Below are 18906 nucleotides of genomic sequence, written 5' to 3' on the forward strand. Positions count from 1 at the left end.
TTCTTGAAGGGTTGTTGGGCATGTGGATAGGCTAGAACGGAATTCTTTCAGCCATCGAGGGACGCGAACTACATATGCGTTTTCAAAAAATGATCTCTTCAACCTATTCACTTTAGTAAAAGGTGGCCATAGCAAGCTCGATGTAATATATATCTCTCGAAGTGAAATTATAAATGCAAACAGATTCATGCCTCATGTGTATCCATCAATGCCCGTTGACCGACAAGGCCTAAGAGCTGACCTTTGGTGAAAAGCGAGCTCAGCCTTGAAGGCCGTCGGCTATCATCGCATTAACAAGTTGAACATGTCGGTTGGCGTTGGTCTCGCTCCACTCGTTATCGTAGTTAAGCCCATATGGCCAAATATGTCCTCCGCCACAGTTGATACGAACACCAGCACCATCCCAGGACTGAAGCAGAGGAGTCGCCGTGCGCCAATCATTCGCAGCACACTTTCTATCAAAAGCTGCAGTCTGGCCAATTCCAAGAGTGTGAGAGATCTCATGCAAAGCAGTGCGTTCGCTCATGTAGGATCTGTTGGAACCAAAGCGAAGACTACCGTTGAAGTTGGCATCGGCAGTTGGAACGCCGGGAACGTAGGAGACGCGAATGGTCTTTGTGGCTCTGCCCAAGCGGTTGTATCGCGCTGCTGCGAGACGCATGGCATTCTCAATGCGGCTGTAGGCATCGGCTTGGTCAGCGGATGGATTGGACACCTTCTCAAGGGACCAGTTGATGGCTGCTGAAGTGGTGGAAACGCATGCCACGAGGGCAGTGAACATAGTAGAGAACCGCATGCCGAATGTTCGTGAGAATTAAACCCGTAGTGGTGAGCACACCTCTTGGAAATGTCGATACCCAAGGCTCTAAATACTTCTCATAGCTCAGTCTATAGCATACCGCTACTATATCAGCTTCCATAATCTGCATTATTCCCGTCGATCAACTTGACCCTTATCATTTCAAGGTTTCATCTATCGGCTCACATGGCCACTTTTGTAAAACAATACGGAGTATCTTCATCCGATTATCCTGTTCGAAACATCTATGAAGCATTCGATTGGGTAGGATGCTGCTCAGACCACATTAGCAATGAAACCCTGCTAGGCGTGCTAGGATCTTGAAGCGACCGAATCCCAGCCCAGCGGAACATTTTAAGAGAAACAACTCTAATTGCGAGGCTGCTGAGCTTAACAATAACTTTGATCGACCTTGTACATTCTAACTAAGCCCTTTGAGGGTACTTGAACTGCAAATACATATACATATCCCCTATGACAGGAGGAGAACACACCGATCTTTGGTAGGTAGAAGTGCAAAGAAGCAAGTTGGTGACCCCTCACCAACAAGTTACCGGCGATCACTTCAGTAAGCGGAAGGTGTGATGGTATCGGCCCTTGGTCTTGAATGCCAAGACGATGAACGGAATACGTGAAAACGGAACAATTACAGGCGAGGGGAGACTAGGTCACCGGTTAGGACGTATCCATTGGTGGAACAACAGCTTGGTGTATCACTGAAACTATCCAGCATGCCGTGTTTCACTACCTGGATCTACCTCACAAGAAACAAAAGGGACAAACACATGCCATAAGCACGAAATAGATGTTGTAGATTAATAAGACCACACAGAACTTATGGGCTAAGATATTGTTCCTGTTTAACGGCCATGGAGGGAAATTATACACCAAATCCGTTCCTGGTGCATTCGTCGATCAACTTCTTAGCACCGACGATCTGCTCAACCTTGCCATGCCCCGCCCACTTGACAAGCTTCGACCTGTCCAATTGTGCCTGTGCTGCTGGCCATCCATCCTTCTCCAGGCCGTGAACAGGATCACTAGCAAACCTGAGGTAAAGGTCTTGCATTCTCTCACTGACCTTTAGCTCGAATTTGGTTGATGGGCCCTCAATGCCATGAGTGCCGAAGATCAGAGGCAATTCAGCAGTATGGTACGCGCCCAGCCAAGGTAGAGGGGAAACGTTGGTGAAGTTACCCGCGTAGAGGTACTGAAATGTTCTGGCACCTGCTTCGGACCTCAGACGGTTCTCTTTGAGGGTAGTACATTGGAGATTGAGACCAAACCCATTAGCGATAGGCTTGAGGTTCGCCGGTATCTCTGTTGCTGTTTCGTAGCCTGGGAAGTTGTAGGGAATGACAGCAGCTCCTTCGTTCGTGTTTGTTCCAATCAAGAGAGGAATATTTGCTGGAAACTTGGATGAGCCTGTAGTGATTCTCTCTGTATAGTTGGTGAAAGCAGTGGTATTGTCAGGAATAAGCGAGAAGCTGAGGCCATCGTCAGCAGCACCTCCTTGGCCAAGTTCTGCTTGGAGATACTCCTTGAGCTTGTGCTCAGGGACCCCTCTCATGCACTGGAGCTCTATTTTCGGCGATAAATCGCCGCATCCCAGGTGCTTCGCGGCAATAGAAAATGTGCTGTGATTTGTGGCATCGCCTAGACTTCCCTCAATCGCAAGGGCATTTCCGGAATCGGCTATGACCCCCTTGACGATTGGGTCTCGAGCCCAAGCAAACAGATACCCATCTGTAGCATATGCACCTGCACTCTCACCCCAGAGCGTGATGCGGTTGGGATCGCCGCCAAATCGAGCAATGTTATCGCGTACCCATTCGACTGCGAGACGTTGGTCGAGCAGCGCCAGGTTCAGGTTCTTTCCTTCTTTTGCCAACCCAGCAGCATTCGGTAATCCGAAGATATTGAGTCGATATTGGACCTGTACAACGATGTGCTTCTGGCTTCGCTGGACCCAGGGTTGGGCAAGCTGATATGGCACATTGGTGCCTCCAATCATATAGCCACCTCCATGAACCCAGATCACGACAGGCAACCGTTCATCTTTCGCGTCTTTATTTTCACTTATAGACTTTTTGGGGGTGAATAAAGAGAGTCTCAGACAATCTTCTGTGGTGTTCGCGTAGTCTCCACGCTGGAAGTTGGCAGCAGAAACGAGGCTATCAGCAACAGTACCTCTAAGCAATAGAGGCACGTATTGGATACACCCGCGTGGTAGTTTTGTTGCTCTGATGACTCTATCCCCTGGATAACTTCTTGCAGCAGGTGGCGAGAACCTGAGATCTCCAACCGGAGTCTCTGCGAATGGGATGTCAAGAAATGCGGCAACGTTCGGGTAAGATGGCTCGAAAAGGGGCGCAAAGATGCCAGAGCTAGTGTTAACAGTTAATGGCTCGCCTCCATATGTACTGGCTGGCAGTGCTCTAGCCATAACAGGCAATACTGCAAGAATGAAAGAGTTGAGATGCATGATAGTCTTGCTGCTTGGCTGTCAGCGATATGTTGACAACCGTGTAAATAGTTGACAAGATACATTATATACACGACCCGCATCAACAAGGCAATTCCTCATACAGAATCTCCCAATCGAACAAGTCACCATTCTGAATAATCATGAATTGCACTATGAACTCCAAGGTCTTTAACTCCGATAGAACCAAGTATTATCGGCGCTTATATCCGCTTCGCATGTTGATCAAGCACCGAAGAACAGGGAAAGACATTTCGCTTAGATTGAATAGGCTTAGATCTTTTGCTTTGTTATTAATCGCGATTTATAATGGCAAATCTTCTATGAATTAAGTCCTTCTAAGTCCATTCAATAAGCGTCGGACAATTTGCGTTGTCCAAAGTCCGGCTGTCAGCTTACCACTAGTCAAGCTACCAAAAGGCCGGTCCGAGCAATAAGGCGGTAGCTCTAGTATACCCTTTCCATAAACTTGGTCCATAGCTTTCTGGGGCAAGGTAGCAGGCTGATTGTCACCTGAAGACTCGCTGGGTGATGCTCGATGCTTCCAGAACGTTCCGGGACAGTAAACGAAACAGCAGAAACGGCACATCTGGATATCAGGGCATAGATTCAACCATTCTCTCACTTCCTCTGAATTTATCGAGCTCTCAGAAGTTTTGGCTTGTCGGAAATGCTGCGTGGGTGGGTTGCGATGTGAAGTATGGCTCCCTGCCGTGACCAAGCCAGCTGGGTTACGCTGTTTCATGACCTATGGCTTTCCAGCTGATTTTCTGGTCGTTCATCCATGTGACCTCGGTCACGTAGAAGTTCCCTCAACTGTTCCAAAGCCTTCATGACGGTAGCCTTCCTGACAGCACTCCGATCCCCTGGAAAGTAAAACGGCCCAAACGCCCTGTTCTGACCCGCCCTCGAAATTCCAATAACCACCGTCCCAGGTGCTTTTCCTTCCTCGATACCAGGTCCTGCCACGCCGGTAGTGCTGAGTCCCCACGTCGTCGGCGTATCGAGCGTCGTGATACTGCGAGCGCCAGCGGCCATCTGTTCCGCGACTTCCCCATTGATAGCGCCGTGCTTCGAGATGATGGATTGGCTAACTCCAAGTATGTTGACCTTTATTCCAGTGCTGCAGGAAACGATGCCGCCGCGACAGACAGAACTTGCGCCTTCGACTGCTGTGAGGGCGGCCATGACACTCCCGCCTGTTAAGGACTCGGCGACGCCAACAGTTTCTTTTTCTTCCTTGAGAAGTCGTATTACGTCTTTGGCGATGTCTGAGATGGTTTCTGAGCTTCGTTTGACGTATTTGAAAGTTTCCATACTGGCGTTTGGGTAGTGGTTGATTGACATGTTTGATCTGAAAACCTTATTCGATAGCTTCGATCGATAGATCAGAGACACCTTGCGGGTAAAGTCAGACATGCGAAAAGGAAATTTCACACTTCGAGGTAATATTAGAGAAGTTGATGAGCAAATTTGGAGAAAGTCTATGATGGTCTTATGACGTTCTGTTGAGCAATCTTGACGACATCAATTATATGTCCAATGTTGACAATAACTCGTGTAAAACTCCTGTCTCACTCCTTACAGTGAAGAAATACTTAGAAATGCTACTGTATGCAGGTGATCTTGGTGAATAGAAGATACGGGACATTCCTCGATGCTTGTGAGCCCTTGGCCGAACATCTGTGATTCAAGATATGAACTAGAAGATGTCTTCTGATTAGTAGACAAAGAATATCCAAGGCCAGAAGCTGTCATATTTTGCATGATATATCTAACTAACGATAATACTTTTAATCCATCGACTGAGCATATGCAACCGCCAACTCCGTTGAATGCAGCTATATCAACGCATGCCCCTTTGCCTTCAACATGCGATATCCTTCCACTGATATCACTATTTCTTGAACTTTTTCTGGATCTCTTCCTCTGTGAAGCGGCGAGTCTTGGTCTCCAACATAGCAGCACGCTCATCCAACGACATAGCGATCTGCTCACCCATAGGTACCAAGCACCTGGCCAGAGTCTTGTAATCCTTCATCATCAATCGAACGGTGACCATCATGTAGTCGATGTCGTGGAAGACAAGGGCGTGCTGTGATGCATAGGTGTGTTTCGTCTTCTGGAAAGAAACTGGGTGCTCGCGCCAGTGACGAAGAGGGTTGAGGTGATGAGAGGTGTGATAACCGTCGTTGTAACAGAAGCGGTTGCTCTGTTCATAGTCAGCGCGAGTATTCTGGTGATTATGTGAGTTTAAACTTACAGCAACGTCAATCAATGTGATACTCGATCGGTAATCAGAGTCAGGATCAACATCGTCAACAAAAGCATGCTGACCCCAGTTACCTGCCATCAGTCCGAGACGGAGAAGAAGCAGCGGCATGAGGAAGACACAGATGGTGGCGTTTCTGTGTAGGTTGAACATGGTGATAAGGAAAGCATAGTTGGAAAACTCCCAGAATCCAGCCTTCAAGCCAGTCATGACCTTGCCATTTCGGATGAAGTAGATGGGAAGATCGGCCCAGACGAGGAAGAAGAATCGGCCGACGTAGTGAAGGAAGTGAAGAAGGCTGTCTCGCTGGTATCGGATAGTCGATGACAGATCGTTGGGTCCATTGCCCTCAACGTGATGGTGCTTGACATGGTGGTAGAAGTAAGAGTTCCAAGTATGTCCCATCAAAGGGTCAAGGATATAAGGAAACAGATGATCAAAGACGGCAAATTTCTTGTCTAAAACGCCTCTCATGTGAATATGCTGATGCATCAACAAAGTATACGCTCCCATGTAGGAAAACTGCATAACAAAATGAAGAACGCCATGGATCCAGGTGAAATTCGTGAACAAAAAGATGGCGCTGGGAATCGTGGTCGAGAAGTAAAGAAGCAGATGCGTAAGCATAATGACATCAGTCTCAACCCTCACAACAGACCGCGCCAGGCGAATGTAAGGTCTCAGCACTGTCTTCTCTAGGAATAGTGGTAGTTTGATTTGATCAATGTCCCAATTGGTCGTGACGCTTGGTTCAAAGTGCGCATCTTGAGGATCGTTCATTGCCTGGAGATGACGAAGCAACTCTTCATCGCGGGCTACTGAGCTGTTAATTGGCTGGGTATTAGATAGGCATGAAGGTGATGCGAACCGGTAGGTACTGAGGTTGAGGTCTCGGCATTGCTCGATGATGAATCCTTTATGTCTTGGCGGAGACCTTCGAGGATCAGCGCATCGGCTTTTGTCAGCTGAGGATGGAAGACGATAGTGTCCTCCATGCTGTCTGTGTGGCAAATGGCTGAAACGGAAGATATCGTGGTGCGCTGCCACAAAGTAGCAGGTTGAAAGTCGATTGTAGCCTTCGGGTACGCGACCAAAGCTTCAATCGAAATTCAGGGTCTTCAGCTGATGGATGTTCTTGCAAGACCCTGAGTTAAAATCGCGAGAAACAGAAAAGTCACCCCTAAATCTGAAATAGAACAACCAATGGCAACATTCCAGGTAAGAAAATCAGTGGAGAAAGTATCTCGCTTCTATCCCTTTTTGAGCCACCGCTCGTTTCTTGGCAATCTCGGAAATACCCAAGATGATCCCGTCCCGTCTAGACCATCTGGCTTTAACCGGGGTAGCCGGGGGTAAAAGGAGGTTGTCAATTGAGATTTCGCCAATGGCTGCCATTGGCAATAGGGAATAACCTGCGATGGAGGAGCTCAAGGGTCCAAGGTCTAGTCAGAATTGGAGGTAAGAGTTTGGCAGTGTTGCAACGTCGATATTTCCGGGTGCGTCAATGTTGCCCCAAAGCCCGATGGGGTAACGCTTCCTTTTCACAGACTCAATTGGAACATCGTATGATTTTTGGGGGTAGAAGTTTTACAGTGACAAAGAATATCGTGTCCTCGTTATCTGTGTTTACAGGCTGAAGTTTAACTTTGTGGCCAGCATTCAGCCTCGTTGTACGTACATGTGATCTTGGTCAATTCCGCCCACGCTGAAAATAGAGCAAAAGCAAAGTGAGGGAAAATACGGCCCAGCTGGGTTGCTTGAAGTCGAGATCTGTGGTTAGGGGCTTATATCACCATACAGAAGTCAATGGAATGTAAGCTTTGGCACAAAATTTGGCGATTTGATTCAGCCAATTGAATGGTAATGGTCCAGAAACATTAACTAAAGTTGTTGAACAGTATATAAACCCCGTTGCCTTAAGGCCCTAAGTGTAGGGTCCTTACGTTTTTGCGCCTATTTTAGCCAGCGGTTTTGTACGACAGAAGTCTTGCCCGATGCAACGGGCTTGGCCACCAACCATGGCCCTCCAAAGCCGAACAATGGCTTCTTGGTCCTGTAGACCAGGGTTACAAATCACTTCCTGGAAGCTTGTGATGAAGTGACAACCTGACTATGTCGCGGCTCAATCAGTGATCCGATAGATAGTCGTTGGGTGAAAACTGTTTTAGGGCGTGTTGACGTTGTTCACTGGTAGACCAGCGCGTGCTGTTGGCAGGCTTCGAGCGACACGCAGACCATGTTCCTGTCACAACGGCAGGCGGGCGGCCACGGACCAACGAGCGACTGGGAAAGTAAATTTTGTTGATATTTGAGTCTCTTGAATTGATTAAGTCTATCTAGTCGAGTTTGTGTGTCGTAACATGTCATAGGCTTCAGTGAGCCGTCGTCGTCTAATCTCTCCCTGCCAAATGCCCGTGGCCCAGTTTCCATGCAGATAAAACCCCGTATCCCTAAAAGTATTATTGAGAAGTGAAATGTTCATAATGTCTCCAATCCAATGCCAATCCAATGAGTCGTTTAGCAGCTGTACTCGATGTACACGCCATTCTTGTCGCTCTGCTCGAGGAACACCTTTGTGTTGCCGTTGGGGTTTCGCAGCGCGGCCTTGAGGTAGACGGTGCTCTTGCAGTCGATGTTACCAACAATATGGGTCTGCGCAGGCAAGTCATCCCAGTTGGTGAAGTCAGCAGCGCCGACAGACTCCCCAGCAGTGTCAAACTCCTTCGCGGTGTTATATGTGACAGCCTTGCCGGGGAAGCCAGAGAGCTGCTTGAACTCGGTCAAGGCATCTCCACCCTTGACGATGAAGAGACGCTCAGGCTGCTCACCCTGCGCCCAGCCAAGAGTACACTTCTTAGCCTCGGCAGGAATGCCCGTGAAGACGAGGAGCTGCTCAATCTGAGATGCGTTGTTGTACGTCGCGACGTTGAAGCCGACGGACTTTTTCGCGACGTCGGGCGAGCCGGGGAATACGCTGTACAGGGCTGATGGCTCCTGGCGCGTTGCTTTTCCAGTGGAGGGGCAGTTGCCACTTGCGCGGGGTAGTGCTGTAGGAACAGCGCCAGCGACAGCCAAAAGGCAAGTCAGCGCAGTGAATGTGTTGGCGAGGAAAGACATTTTGCAGGTATTCGATCGAGGTAGAGTTGAGGTCGGGTGGCTCTGGAATGCAAATTGGAGGGAAGAATTAAGCATATTTATGAATCACAAATCCCAACCTCCGAGATGATGATCAACCGTGCATCTCACATCCTCAAGAGCCAAGAATTGGTCCTGTTGATCAGTGCTGCTGATTCGTGGCACAAGCAGGGATCGGGTGCAACTACAGCGAATCGTAAATCAGTGGCGGAGGCTTCTGTGTTTATGCGTACGATGCAGTAACAGCGCACCAAGAGGCCCAAAAATGGGGACCTCTCAGTAATCAGGCGGTCGGGGAAGGGCTGCGTCATGCATAACACGTACAATATTTCCAATATTGGTCGCTATTCTGGGTCTTGAGGGCATGGCCTTGTGCAACAATAAGCAATGGCTGAATGAATCGCGAGATTTCACGACTGTGAGCTGAGATGTGAGCTCACGTCAAGCTGCAGGTGTCTGAAACAGCGAAACCCCGCAGAGTTACATCAATTCGAAGGCTGGCCAACTCTGTAATCTTATGGCCCGATGAGAATAATGTAGACAAAACACGGCAATCAACCATAATATTCCGTGGTCCAAAGCTCATCGGCATTTATTGAATATGCTGGCAACCCGGCCGCACGACGCATAGTTCGTTGACATCGAGTCATTCCCTTCAACGTCCCCATCAATGTTGGCACAACAGAAATGCTGGCCAGACTTGAGGCTTGGCAAACAAAACAAAGTTCATCAGAGGCGTCGACGATGTCCACAGTAAACAAAATCTGTTCCCCTAGCCTTCATATTCATCAATACGATTCCACGTGACATCGAACTCCGCTACAGTGACTGCTCACAGTCATCATCTTCCGTAGTATAGTGGTCAGTATGCAAGCTTGTCACGCTTGAGACCCGGGTTCAATTCCCGGCGGGAGAGTTCCAGCCGCCTGTAAATACAGGCATCCATCTTTTTTCTATATGCTCATATTGAGTCATTTTATTTTTGGCGACATTGGGACCTGCAATCGTGATCTTGAGTTGCAACGAAACTTGGTATGGATGTTTTATGCTAACAGATAAAGTTTACTGACACACCACTTTGGCGGCTGTTATCTGATAAGCTTGAACCTGGAGAAATTTTTTCACTTCCACTGTTTGCGTGGTTACCCTGTAATTGGCAGTCGCTGTTTATGGACAACCTCAGAGTTATGTCCCTTAAATGGATATTTTCTATATCTGGTTATAATTCCAAATTTTCAATACTAGACTATCTGTTGTTGCAGAACAGTTTTACTACCTACTTGTCGTTTTGTCCAGTCATTCATTCTGGCTCTCGCCTTTAGTGTACCGGTTCAGTTCCAGCAATTGCCTTTTCACCATGGAGCCAAAACTTGTCGTCCGCCTTTCAGCAGGAAATTATAGGGTTTGACTATCCAACCCGTCAACAAGCCCAATTGACCTCTACTTTACTGATCTCGACACTTGCCAGATTGTTCAGCACGAAAAATTGTTCCACGCGCCAATTCCATTGTCAGCGTGACTCCATGGTGCGTATATAGACCCAGACTTGAACATCTCCACCAAGACAACGTGGCCGAGTGGTTAAGGCGATGCCCTGCTATCTCATACGAGACATCATAGGCATTGTGTTCGCACGCGTAGGTTCGAATCCTGCCGTTGTCGATTGTTTTTTGTCTTTTGCCCATTTTTCTGCTCTTTCATTCATTAGAAACAAATTGCGTCGATTTGCGTATTGTCGTGTCATCGCGGTTGTGCCGTCTCCGCTCTTGTTGATCGCGCGGCGCGAACGCGTTGACAATTTCGCTGTGACTTCGGCCAAGACTCGAGTTAATTCTATAATCTAAAGTCTATCTCTTTGCTTTATCCGAGAATTTAAATACTTCATCTTCCCTCCACCAACCTCTGTCATATAGCCACAGACTGAGACCTTCAACTGTGCCTTTACTCTCTGCATGTCCGTCCTTCAAATAATCCAGACACTTCTGTACCTCTTCCTTATCATCTTGCTTGTTCATGACGGTGTAATGACCTCTCCATTTCTCCCGCCTATCTTGATCGCTCAGAAAAGTCTCCCATTTATTCCTCAATTCACTGCGTATGCTCAATGCCTTCTTCTGACCAGCATAGAGTTTGATGCCGACTCCCTTTCCCATTTCGTAAACGTCCTGATTTCCGACACCAATTGAGAATGTGGCTGTCCGAGCTGCGATGTCTGCAATATCTGCTTTCACCTCTGATAATTTGGAGCCGGGTAACGCGTGAAACAGAGTGATATGCGCGTCGACCTTGAGCAATTGTGGAGGAAACCATTGCCTTCGCAGCGCAGTCATTTCATCATGGTGTCGCTTGTCGGTAAGAAGTGTCAGGATATAGAGCTTTTCCTCGTCATTTGACCCCTTGGGAATATGGGCCTCGCGACGTTGGTACTGAAGTTCGCTGGATTGGTGTAACTCTGCTGTACTTGTTTGTGAGAGCGGGCCACGTCTCACAATGGGATGCGTCGCAGGGACTGTCGTGACTGTCATTGCCGGCGAAACAAGGCTCTGAAAAATGCAAGAAGCTCGAAGTGACCTCATTTAAATAAAGAACATTTGGGAAGTTCTGTTCAAATATGTTTAATGTGAAAGTCTTGGTATGAGGTGTTGACGTCAACGACCCAAACCTGGGATACCTAGCGTGTTATTTACGTTTTCATATTTCGGGGAGATGTCCATGACGTAGAAAATTGCTCTGTTTCTGACTAGACGAATGTTTTTGAGGCCAAATAAGCACATATCACGATATGATAGTCTGCACAGATGACTGAGCGCGTTTCTTCTCTCACATACTGAATACTTGTTACTCAGAACAGAGAGCCATCTGAAGATTGCCAATTGGCTGTCTGGCTAATTTGGGGCTTTCTGAATCGATTCAAGATATCGATTAGTAATTGTGATAATGTGCTTCGATGCTCACTGTTCGAGGGCCTTGCTGGCGAGGTCCGTCTGCATGGTCTCAAAAGCTGTGCCGTTGTGACACGAAAGGGTCACAATCATGAAAATGTCGTCATGCAGCCCGCCAATCACGGGTTGAGTTATTTTTGACTCATGCTTGTCAGATAATAGCGTTCAAAAACACAGATTCGCTTCGTCCGAAACAAGCTAGCTTTGCGCTGTTCTGATAATTATCGCAACTGACCCAATGAACAAACGATATGGGTTTTGCGGATGGGACCAAGATCCATCTCATGGGCTTCAGGGCTGAATGGTAGAGGAGCACCTGCCGAAGACGGGCGAACTTTTGGCTGGAGAGGTTACTCGATAGCGAGCTGAGCAGCCACAATGCTCATTCTTCTCTGGACTATAAGTAGTATTATCTATCACTATCTGCAAAGTACGAAACTTCTTCCAAGAGCCACCCAACATGCCTCAATCAGTCTGGCTAGTAACAGCTACTACTTCGGGTCTCGGTGCCGCAGTGGTGCAGAACCTCATTGCGAGAGGTGACAAGGTCATCGCGACGGGAAGAGGGGCAACGGAACGTCTCAAGCATTTGCAGTCTGACAATGTCTTTCTTCTCGATCTTGATGTCACTGCGCCTCGAGCTGAGATCGACAAGCAAGTAAAGAAAGCCTGGGATGTTTGGGGACGCATCGATGTTCTCTTGAACAATGCTGGAATTTCAGCACCCAAGAGTATTGAGGAGGCAGAGTAGGTTACCTAACCTGGCATTGGTAACAGATACTGACAGTCTCGCAGTGACGACTTTGTGCGTAACGTCTTTGACGTCAACCTCTTTGGAACGCTGCATGTCACTCAAGCTATCTTGCCATACTTCAGGGCCCAACAAAGTGGTACCATCGCCTTCATCGGAGCTGGTGTTGGCTGGGGTCCGTTGCCCTTCTTGGGCCACTACGCCGCTTCGAAAGCTGCTCTCGGTGCTTTTGTCGAATGCCTGGCAAAGGAGGTCCAACGATTCAATATCCGCTGCATCATTTTTGAGCCTGGTGGCTTCCCGTCTCAACTTGGCCAACCTCGCGAAGGTTCAGTGGAAGGGTTTGGGAAGTACAAGCCCGCTTTAGAGGCCTACAATCCCGGTTTTGAGGAGTTGATGGACGTGTTCATTTCGGATATAGGCCCGAATGTGCCTGGAGATATCAGCAAGCTGTCAGAACGCATCGTGGACTGCGTTAAGGTTGAGGGTGCCAGTGCTGGAAGGCCGGAGCCGGTGAGAGTCATTCTTGGAAGTGATGCATTACGGTTGATAGAGCAGAAGTGCAAGGAGCAACTTGAGCTTGCAAGTAGCTGGGAGGATGTCAGTCTCAGCACGGATCGAGATGGACATGATCATGTTGCAAGTAAAGGAATGCTACGTTTCTCATCGATTCTATAGTCTATATGCGAATAAAATGGTCTTTATGCCCGGTTCTGTAGACCTTTCCTACAGAGCACTGCTGAGGCCTTACATGCCAAACAGCTCTTAGGACCTATGAGGCTCTAACATCATACTCGCGGTGATCAGGAAATGTCCATCAAGTGCGTCGATGAAGGAGATTTGGGAGCTCTGCATCGCAGAAGGTCCTTGCATATCAGGCTGAAGGCCATTCGCAAGAATGGTCGCATGTCGAATTCCCATCTCATCACCGATCCACCTCAGAGTTTTGGACATGTACCTTCTTGTTGAGTCATCAACTATGGTACACCGAGCAAGGGCATATATAGGATGAAGAAGCAAAAGTCCTCCAACAAGCCGATCTGAAGGAACAAGAGGAATTCCAGCATTTGCTTGCTGGATGTAGGTCTCAACGTCGTGACATAGATGGAATGGAATGGATGCCTTGATACCCGCAGCCAGTTCATAAATTCGTTCTTTATATAGAGGAACAAGCTCGTATTGTCCAAGGGAATTGGCAATGTGTATGAGGTGGTCAAGATAGATGACATGTATTGAACGCCATGAGTTCCATGCAGTTGCGACGTATACTGTTAAGCAAATTTAGGGTCAAACTTACATAAACATGATAGGAGTGTTAGCTTACTGTCGAAGTACTTCTCAACTGGTCCGGCAAAATAGAGCGTTGTTTCCTCTGACATTGCTGGATTCATCCAGACTTCACCGACCACTTCTGGATTCCAGCTAGGGGGGCGGTCATAGGCCCAGTACGTGATCTCATCGTCAATCTCCAACAAGGGTTTCTGCAGCTCCAAAAGCTCTAACACGGGAGGAGAGGGATCCGAGAGCAGCTTCTCCGCTTGACTTGTCAGAGGCGACATCTTGATGATAATGTCATCTAGAGATCGACGATAGGCATCATCAAGAGGAGGGCACAGAATGCCAGTGCCTGTTTGATGAGCCTGACGAGATGGATGTAAGCAAGGGCTGGTACTTTATCGGTGAAGAGATACGTACCATGATACCTTTTGTGACAAGGCGCATTCCGGGAGTATATACGCCGACTTTGGATTCTGGTGTCGAGGATGTAATGCCTCTCGAGAGGATGGACGCGAGGCCCCGAACATGTACTAGATGCTTGGTCGGAGAGGCATTGTCACTTGCTACAAGCTAATACTGTTTAACTAACGATCAACGCACCGCCGGTAAGGAACTAACCTCGTATAAGCCCAACAAAACTGCAGTGAAGAAGAGCTCTACTGATGGACTCGCAGTTTGCCGCGACAAATCTGTGGTGTAATCAACCAAAACCTGCCCATACTGTCTCCTAACTAAGCTATCCAGCGAGTGTCGCCTATAGCGGTTTGCGAGTGATGAAAGAACTACAATTTTGGCAGCTCTCATCAAAGTCGACGTTGGAGCAGAGGTAGCAAAGAGATAATGCATCCCATCGAGAAAACCACGTGAATGGCTTCGATCACGAGATTGTACCACTAAAGTATCAAGAAAATTATCAAGCGCAGTAGCTTCAAGTATGAAGTCATTGCTTGGATGCCATCGCTCCAACGGCGGTGTTGTAGGCTGATAGTGTCGAAATAACAGTGAGGCATCGTCTCTATAGCCAGGACACCGCCTTCGAGACTTTACACAGCGAAGGCAGGCCTGTTGAATCCTTCGTTAGTGCTTTAGGATTACAGGCTATGCCTGTTTGGTACTCACTGGACGAGTTTCATCGCACTGTCACGAATGATTAGCAAGCTTGACTTGCTGAAGGTCAGATCACGGCACCTTTTTACGCCGCTTTTTGCAAGTCTGGCACGCGCGAGAGACTCCATAATTGACCATCTCAAGAGTAGCAGTATAGATAAATTGAGGAAAATCGTGAATCAGAATTTGTGAGCAAGGTAAGTATTGCAAATCGGTCGCTGACAAGATAGCGCATGTAAGCAGCATCTTCGAATAGCTGCTGCTGCCTGAGAATCACGTGGCTCCCTCAGCAATCTCCACCTACTCATTTGGGGACTCTTATCTATTGACAATCGTAACTGGATGCGTGAAAGTGAATGTGGGATGGGGCTGCAGAGGCGCTGAGCTGGCTTCTGACTTTTAATACATATGGCAGGCTGTCGCTGGCCACTATCTTAGGATCACAGTGTATCTGGCCATTTGCTCGGCGATTAAGATCTTACAACTTGTAGCAGCGACCTTGCCTAACACGTCTTGGATTGAGGTCATCTGCGTATAAGATGTTTAGTGCCGACCTTCCAAGGGTCAACACGATAGACTTGAATGTTTTCAACTCAAGATGACAGCTGGCCTGGTAGCAGCAGCCAGTGAGATCGTCAACTTCGCTGTTTGCGTTTCCTTGTTGAACGTCAAAAATGGCGAGAGTTATATCCTTCGGGCGAATGGTTTAGTGGTATAATACTCCCTTAGCATAATTCATCCGAATAATCTGGGAGTGGTCCAGGGTTCGATTCCCTGTTCGTCCATTGTAGGCGGTTTAATTCCGCCATTATACCTTGCTTTTTGCACTTTTTAACACCTCGCACTCAAGTCCAATCAAGGACTCTCGCAAATCATAATAGTGACAAACAGCTCACGGTTCTATACAGGTAAGCTTGTAAGCTAGGGTTGTGGTTTTCTGTCTTTGGTGTTATATAAGAACGCTCGTTGGGCACTGAAGTAGTTGTGAGTAAGGCATGGTGATATGTCTACTATTATATGCTCGACGGGAACGCAAAGGGACTTCATGTCTTTACCGGCGCACCCGTGAAACTTGGATGCTTGAAAATGCGTTAGGAAATAGTATTATCAGCCAGTTAAAACATATAATTTGCCCCTTTACTTCTTGCGAAACATAGACTGAACAGAACATGCTGTTATAGTAGTAACCAGGCTGAACAAAGTCCCTTGCCCTTTATCGGGCATGTGACCTTGCAAGCCATAAAAGCATCAAGATCTTATGCATGTTCTGTCTTTCCTCAGAAACAAAAAACATACAACAGCGGGTATTCGCTGGTCATCACCGACCCAACTACTAGTCCGCCCCTCACTTGCTTGTCTATGGGAGAGCGGACGGGATCCCGAATTCTCAACAGTGGGTATGGTCGTATGTGCTGGGGGGTTTCCTTGTTGAGCTTATGTTGATCTTGATGTACGCTCAGTCACGACGCTGATTCATTAGGCTTTTCGAGCTGAACAGATGTAATTCACTCAGATATTAACGCTCTATTCGCTCTGGCACTGGCAGGTTCGCAACTTTGCCAGCAAATCAGCTCATAGAGTAGCTGTGACGCCGAGAAGATAGTGGCAATACCATGGTGAAACTTGTTTTGGCAGTGTCAAGAACGCCAGTGATATTGAACACGGAACCACTGGCAATCCCGCGTTATGTCGAGAACAGCATTGCGCCAGTCACTTGAGACTCACCCCTACAAATACAGTCTTCCGTCTGCCAAAGCTTGGAATTCTAGCTTCTTCCGACTGCACCAGCCAACAGTCTTCCAACATTCGACCACTTCAATAGTCACTGCATACCAAAACCTTCCCTTTCTCACCAAACCTCGGTCCTGAGATATACACACCAAAATAGCAACAAGATCTCATCCAGTACTTCATCATGTCTCAGCCTACAGGTGCTACTCCAGGTCAAAGCAAGCCGTTTCTTCCGCCAGAACTCAGCCTTCGAATCATCGAAGAGTCGGAAGAAGATTGCATCTGTCTGGTGAACCATCTTTCTAGGGGCCAACTGCGATGTGACGGCGGTTTTCAGAACCATACCGCGGTCATCTATACCCGTGGCGAGAAACAGAGAGACGGGTCATTGTCTCGTGGAAGACTGGAGGCTCTCCCGATGCAACATCGTTGCGTCACGGGAGTCATCCGGGCTTCAGATACACCCGCCCTCCCGTTTGATCCTTCGGACGACTATTCACATGAGCTCGAGATCAGCCATCTTACCAAGCGTACGATAGTAGCTGAGCTCGGTCTGGACGAAGACATAGCCAATCCAGTTCTGAATCTGGATAAACACGCATTCCCACCCAACTATGATCCCGCCATTTTTATCAACGTTCGCTATATCGGATATGCCTTACTCGACAGAAATTTTATCGCGACAGTCCCAGTTGAGATTGGTGGCGAAGAAGATATTCGACATCTCGCCGGTATCACTAGAGAACAAACCGCATTGACTCGTCGTCTACACCCAGACGATGAAAAGCTGGCGTGCCAAAAGATAAAGCATCTCATGATCAGAGAGAACAACGTCTCTGCAGGCGATATAAGGTATGCTCTTAATCTGCTCCATGGTGATCTAGCCACTGTGCGTGAAATCAATAGATGGAGCTACTATCTGAACGGATATCGAGAGGAGCTTCGGACGTCTCCGTTGATTCCCAAGTGGGAACTGCTGCAAAGTCTCGAAACGCTCTGCATTGATATGACTCAACAGATGACGCACCAAAGGGCACCCCTGCTCGGTTTACAAATCAACAAGATGGCGCGCTATCTAAACCTAAAGACACTGATACTCCTAGGTGTCCCATGTCTGTTCAGATATGATATACAGACTCCAGATAGCAAGGGAGGGAGAGAGGAAGCATGGGTTGCCTATCTTGAGGACAACCATGAGTTCAAATGGGAGGCCGCGCAAATTAAACCGATTAACTGGCTATACCTCTTCAAGGACCTCGTGCGACCTGGTGGTCAAATCCATTTCATTGCAGATCGAGCGCCAAACACTCCGTATTGGCCCGGCCCACGACACAGGGTTGAGGTTTTCGAGGACGGCTTACAATAAACAATGGCATTTTTCTCCATTGAGACTTTTCGCGGGTTGCTCTTGTTTTTTGAGATTTGGTTGGCGTCAAGGTTTGGTGACTTGGACTACCTTCTACAATTCTACTACATGATACAGGAGTTATCTGGTGTATTACAGGATGAATGCAGCTTACTACAAGCAGTATCCTATGGCTTTGGATTACAGATAAAATTATGAAAATACAAAAAGAAAAAAAAATTAAAAAAGTAGAAGATAAATAGGTGCTTTCTGTATTGACGCTGACCCGAAGATTATTGAGTGTGCGTGGTTGCTTCCCTTAAGTTTAATATTGATAGCAGTATCCTATTCAAACATAGATGGTTATACTGAAAACCAGCTTGATGCATGCCTTGACTAGCCAAGTTCCTATTGATAAATGTTGTATAGTCTTGACTAATGTAACAACTTATTGCATCATCTCCCGTTCCAGGACTTAGCGGATGCTGATATTTTTATAAAAGTATAATGGTTTCCAAGGGTCCTGTCCAAGCTGACTTTAGTCATGTGTTATGATTCAATCAAGCAAAAATCGTTAACAGCAAAGGTTCGTCAAGCTAGGCGCATCGAACCATATGATGCCAGCCATCATCTCAAGTCGTAGGCGTCCTTGATGAGAAACGCCAAGGAATACATAGCATAACGTTTGATTAACAAGATATTACCGAGAGTCTACGAACAGGCTGATTTCATCTTTGTAGTTCGAATCTTACGGCCTTGTGAAGTGCCTGTTCAGGTGAACAGGCAGGATAAAACCCTTTACGAACTGAGACCGTTAGCGTAACCATTTTAACCTTATTCAGCCACCCGTGCAGATGCATATACGAAGGTGATAAACCTAATCGTCATTGGAAATTCGGATATGAGGTTGTTTCACTACACAGCCACGTCTTAGACACCCACGTGGTCATCAATAGGGTGTCTTGTTAAGAATTGAGCCGTGCTGACTTTCCGGAACAGGTGATGGCAGTGCAGCAATTCTCCGGTTAGAGTAGAAGCGACTGGCGCATGTTACTGTAACA

General features: G+C 47.5%; 9 protein-coding genes and 4 non-coding genes across 13 annotated transcripts; 5 read left to right on the forward strand and 8 right to left on the reverse strand.

The window, feature by feature from the left end:
• Positions 1 to 259: 259 nt before the first annotated feature.
• On the reverse strand, positions 260 to 796 carry FMAN_13369 (uncharacterized protein; the record flags this gene model as incomplete). Its single annotated transcript, XM_041832829.1, has 1 exon — positions 260 to 796. The coding sequence occupies one exon, from the start codon at positions 794 to 796 to the stop codon at positions 260 to 262; it is 537 nt and encodes a 178-aa protein (XP_041683254.1).
• An 883-nt stretch (positions 797 to 1679) lies between these two features.
• On the reverse strand, positions 1680 to 3284 carry FMAN_13370 (uncharacterized protein; the record flags this gene model as incomplete). Its single annotated transcript, XM_041832831.1, has 1 exon — positions 1680 to 3284. The coding sequence occupies one exon, from the start codon at positions 3282 to 3284 to the stop codon at positions 1680 to 1682; it is 1605 nt and encodes a 534-aa protein (XP_041683255.1).
• Positions 3285 to 4025: 741 nt separating this feature from the next.
• FMAN_13371 (uncharacterized protein) lies at positions 4026 to 4631 on the reverse strand (the record flags this gene model as incomplete). Its single annotated transcript, XM_041832832.1, has 1 exon — positions 4026 to 4631. The coding sequence occupies one exon, from the start codon at positions 4629 to 4631 to the stop codon at positions 4026 to 4028; it is 606 nt and encodes a 201-aa protein (XP_041683256.1).
• Positions 4632 to 5181: 550 nt separating this feature from the next.
• FMAN_13372 (uncharacterized protein) lies at positions 5182 to 6551 on the reverse strand (the record flags this gene model as incomplete). Its single annotated transcript, XM_041832833.1, has 3 exons — positions 5182 to 5496; positions 5548 to 6371; positions 6425 to 6551. 3 exons carry the CDS (start codon positions 6549 to 6551, stop codon positions 5182 to 5184), a joined length of 1266 nt encoding a protein of 421 aa, XP_041683257.1.
• A 1522-nt stretch (positions 6552 to 8073) lies between these two features.
• Positions 8074 to 8673, reverse strand: FMAN_13373 (uncharacterized protein; the record flags this gene model as incomplete). The annotated part of the gene is made up of 1 exon (XM_041832834.1): positions 8074 to 8673. The coding sequence occupies one exon, from the start codon at positions 8671 to 8673 to the stop codon at positions 8074 to 8076; it is 600 nt and encodes a 199-aa protein (XP_041683258.1).
• Positions 8674 to 9535: 862 nt separating this feature from the next.
• tRNA lies at positions 9536 to 9607 on the forward strand. The gene has a single exon. It is a non-coding gene; the product is annotated as a tRNA-Asp (tRNA).
• A 647-nt stretch (positions 9608 to 10254) lies between these two features.
• tRNA lies at positions 10255 to 10353 on the forward strand. The gene is given in 2 exon segments: positions 10255 to 10291; positions 10310 to 10353. It is a non-coding gene; the product is annotated as a tRNA-Ser (tRNA).
• A 185-nt stretch (positions 10354 to 10538) lies between these two features.
• On the reverse strand, positions 10539 to 11216 carry FMAN_13374 (uncharacterized protein; the record flags this gene model as incomplete). The annotated part of the gene is made up of 1 exon (XM_041832835.1): positions 10539 to 11216. One exon carries the CDS (start codon positions 11214 to 11216, stop codon positions 10539 to 10541), a length of 678 nt encoding a protein of 225 aa, XP_041683259.1.
• An 877-nt stretch (positions 11217 to 12093) lies between these two features.
• FMAN_13375 (related to ketoreductases) lies at positions 12094 to 13062 on the forward strand (the record flags this gene model as incomplete). Its single annotated transcript, XM_041832836.1, has 2 exons — positions 12094 to 12380; positions 12429 to 13062. The coding sequence occupies 2 exons, from the start codon at positions 12094 to 12096 to the stop codon at positions 13060 to 13062; spliced, it is 921 nt and encodes a 306-aa protein (XP_041683260.1).
• Positions 13063 to 13149: 87 nt separating this feature from the next.
• Positions 13150 to 14907, reverse strand: FMAN_13376 (uncharacterized protein; the record flags this gene model as incomplete). The annotated part of the gene is made up of 6 exons (XM_041832837.1): positions 13150 to 13652; positions 13709 to 14024; positions 14080 to 14232; positions 14281 to 14724; positions 14782 to 14799; positions 14851 to 14907. 6 exons carry the CDS (start codon positions 14905 to 14907, stop codon positions 13150 to 13152), a joined length of 1491 nt encoding a protein of 496 aa, XP_041683261.1.
• A 557-nt stretch (positions 14908 to 15464) lies between these two features.
• tRNA lies at positions 15465 to 15554 on the forward strand. The gene is given in 2 exon segments: positions 15465 to 15500; positions 15519 to 15554. It is a non-coding gene; the product is annotated as a tRNA-Ala (tRNA).
• A 504-nt stretch (positions 15555 to 16058) lies between these two features.
• On the reverse strand, positions 16059 to 16176 carry rrna27. Its single transcript, XR_005994017.1, has one exon. It is a non-coding gene; the product is annotated as a ribosomal RNA (ribosomal RNA).
• Positions 16177 to 16684: 508 nt separating this feature from the next.
• FMAN_13377 (uncharacterized protein) lies at positions 16685 to 17866 on the forward strand (the record flags this gene model as incomplete). The annotated part of the gene is made up of 1 exon (XM_041832838.1): positions 16685 to 17866. The coding sequence occupies one exon, from the start codon at positions 16685 to 16687 to the stop codon at positions 17864 to 17866; it is 1182 nt and encodes a 393-aa protein (XP_041683262.1).
• Positions 17867 to 18906: the final 1040 nt, after the last annotated feature.

The sequence above is a fragment of the Fusarium mangiferae genome (genome assembly GCF_900044065.1).
Source record: "Fusarium mangiferae strain MRC7560 genome assembly, contig: FMAN_scaffold007, whole genome shotgun sequence".
NCBI classification, from domain to species: Eukaryota; Fungi; Ascomycota; class Sordariomycetes; order Hypocreales; family Nectriaceae; genus Fusarium; species Fusarium mangiferae.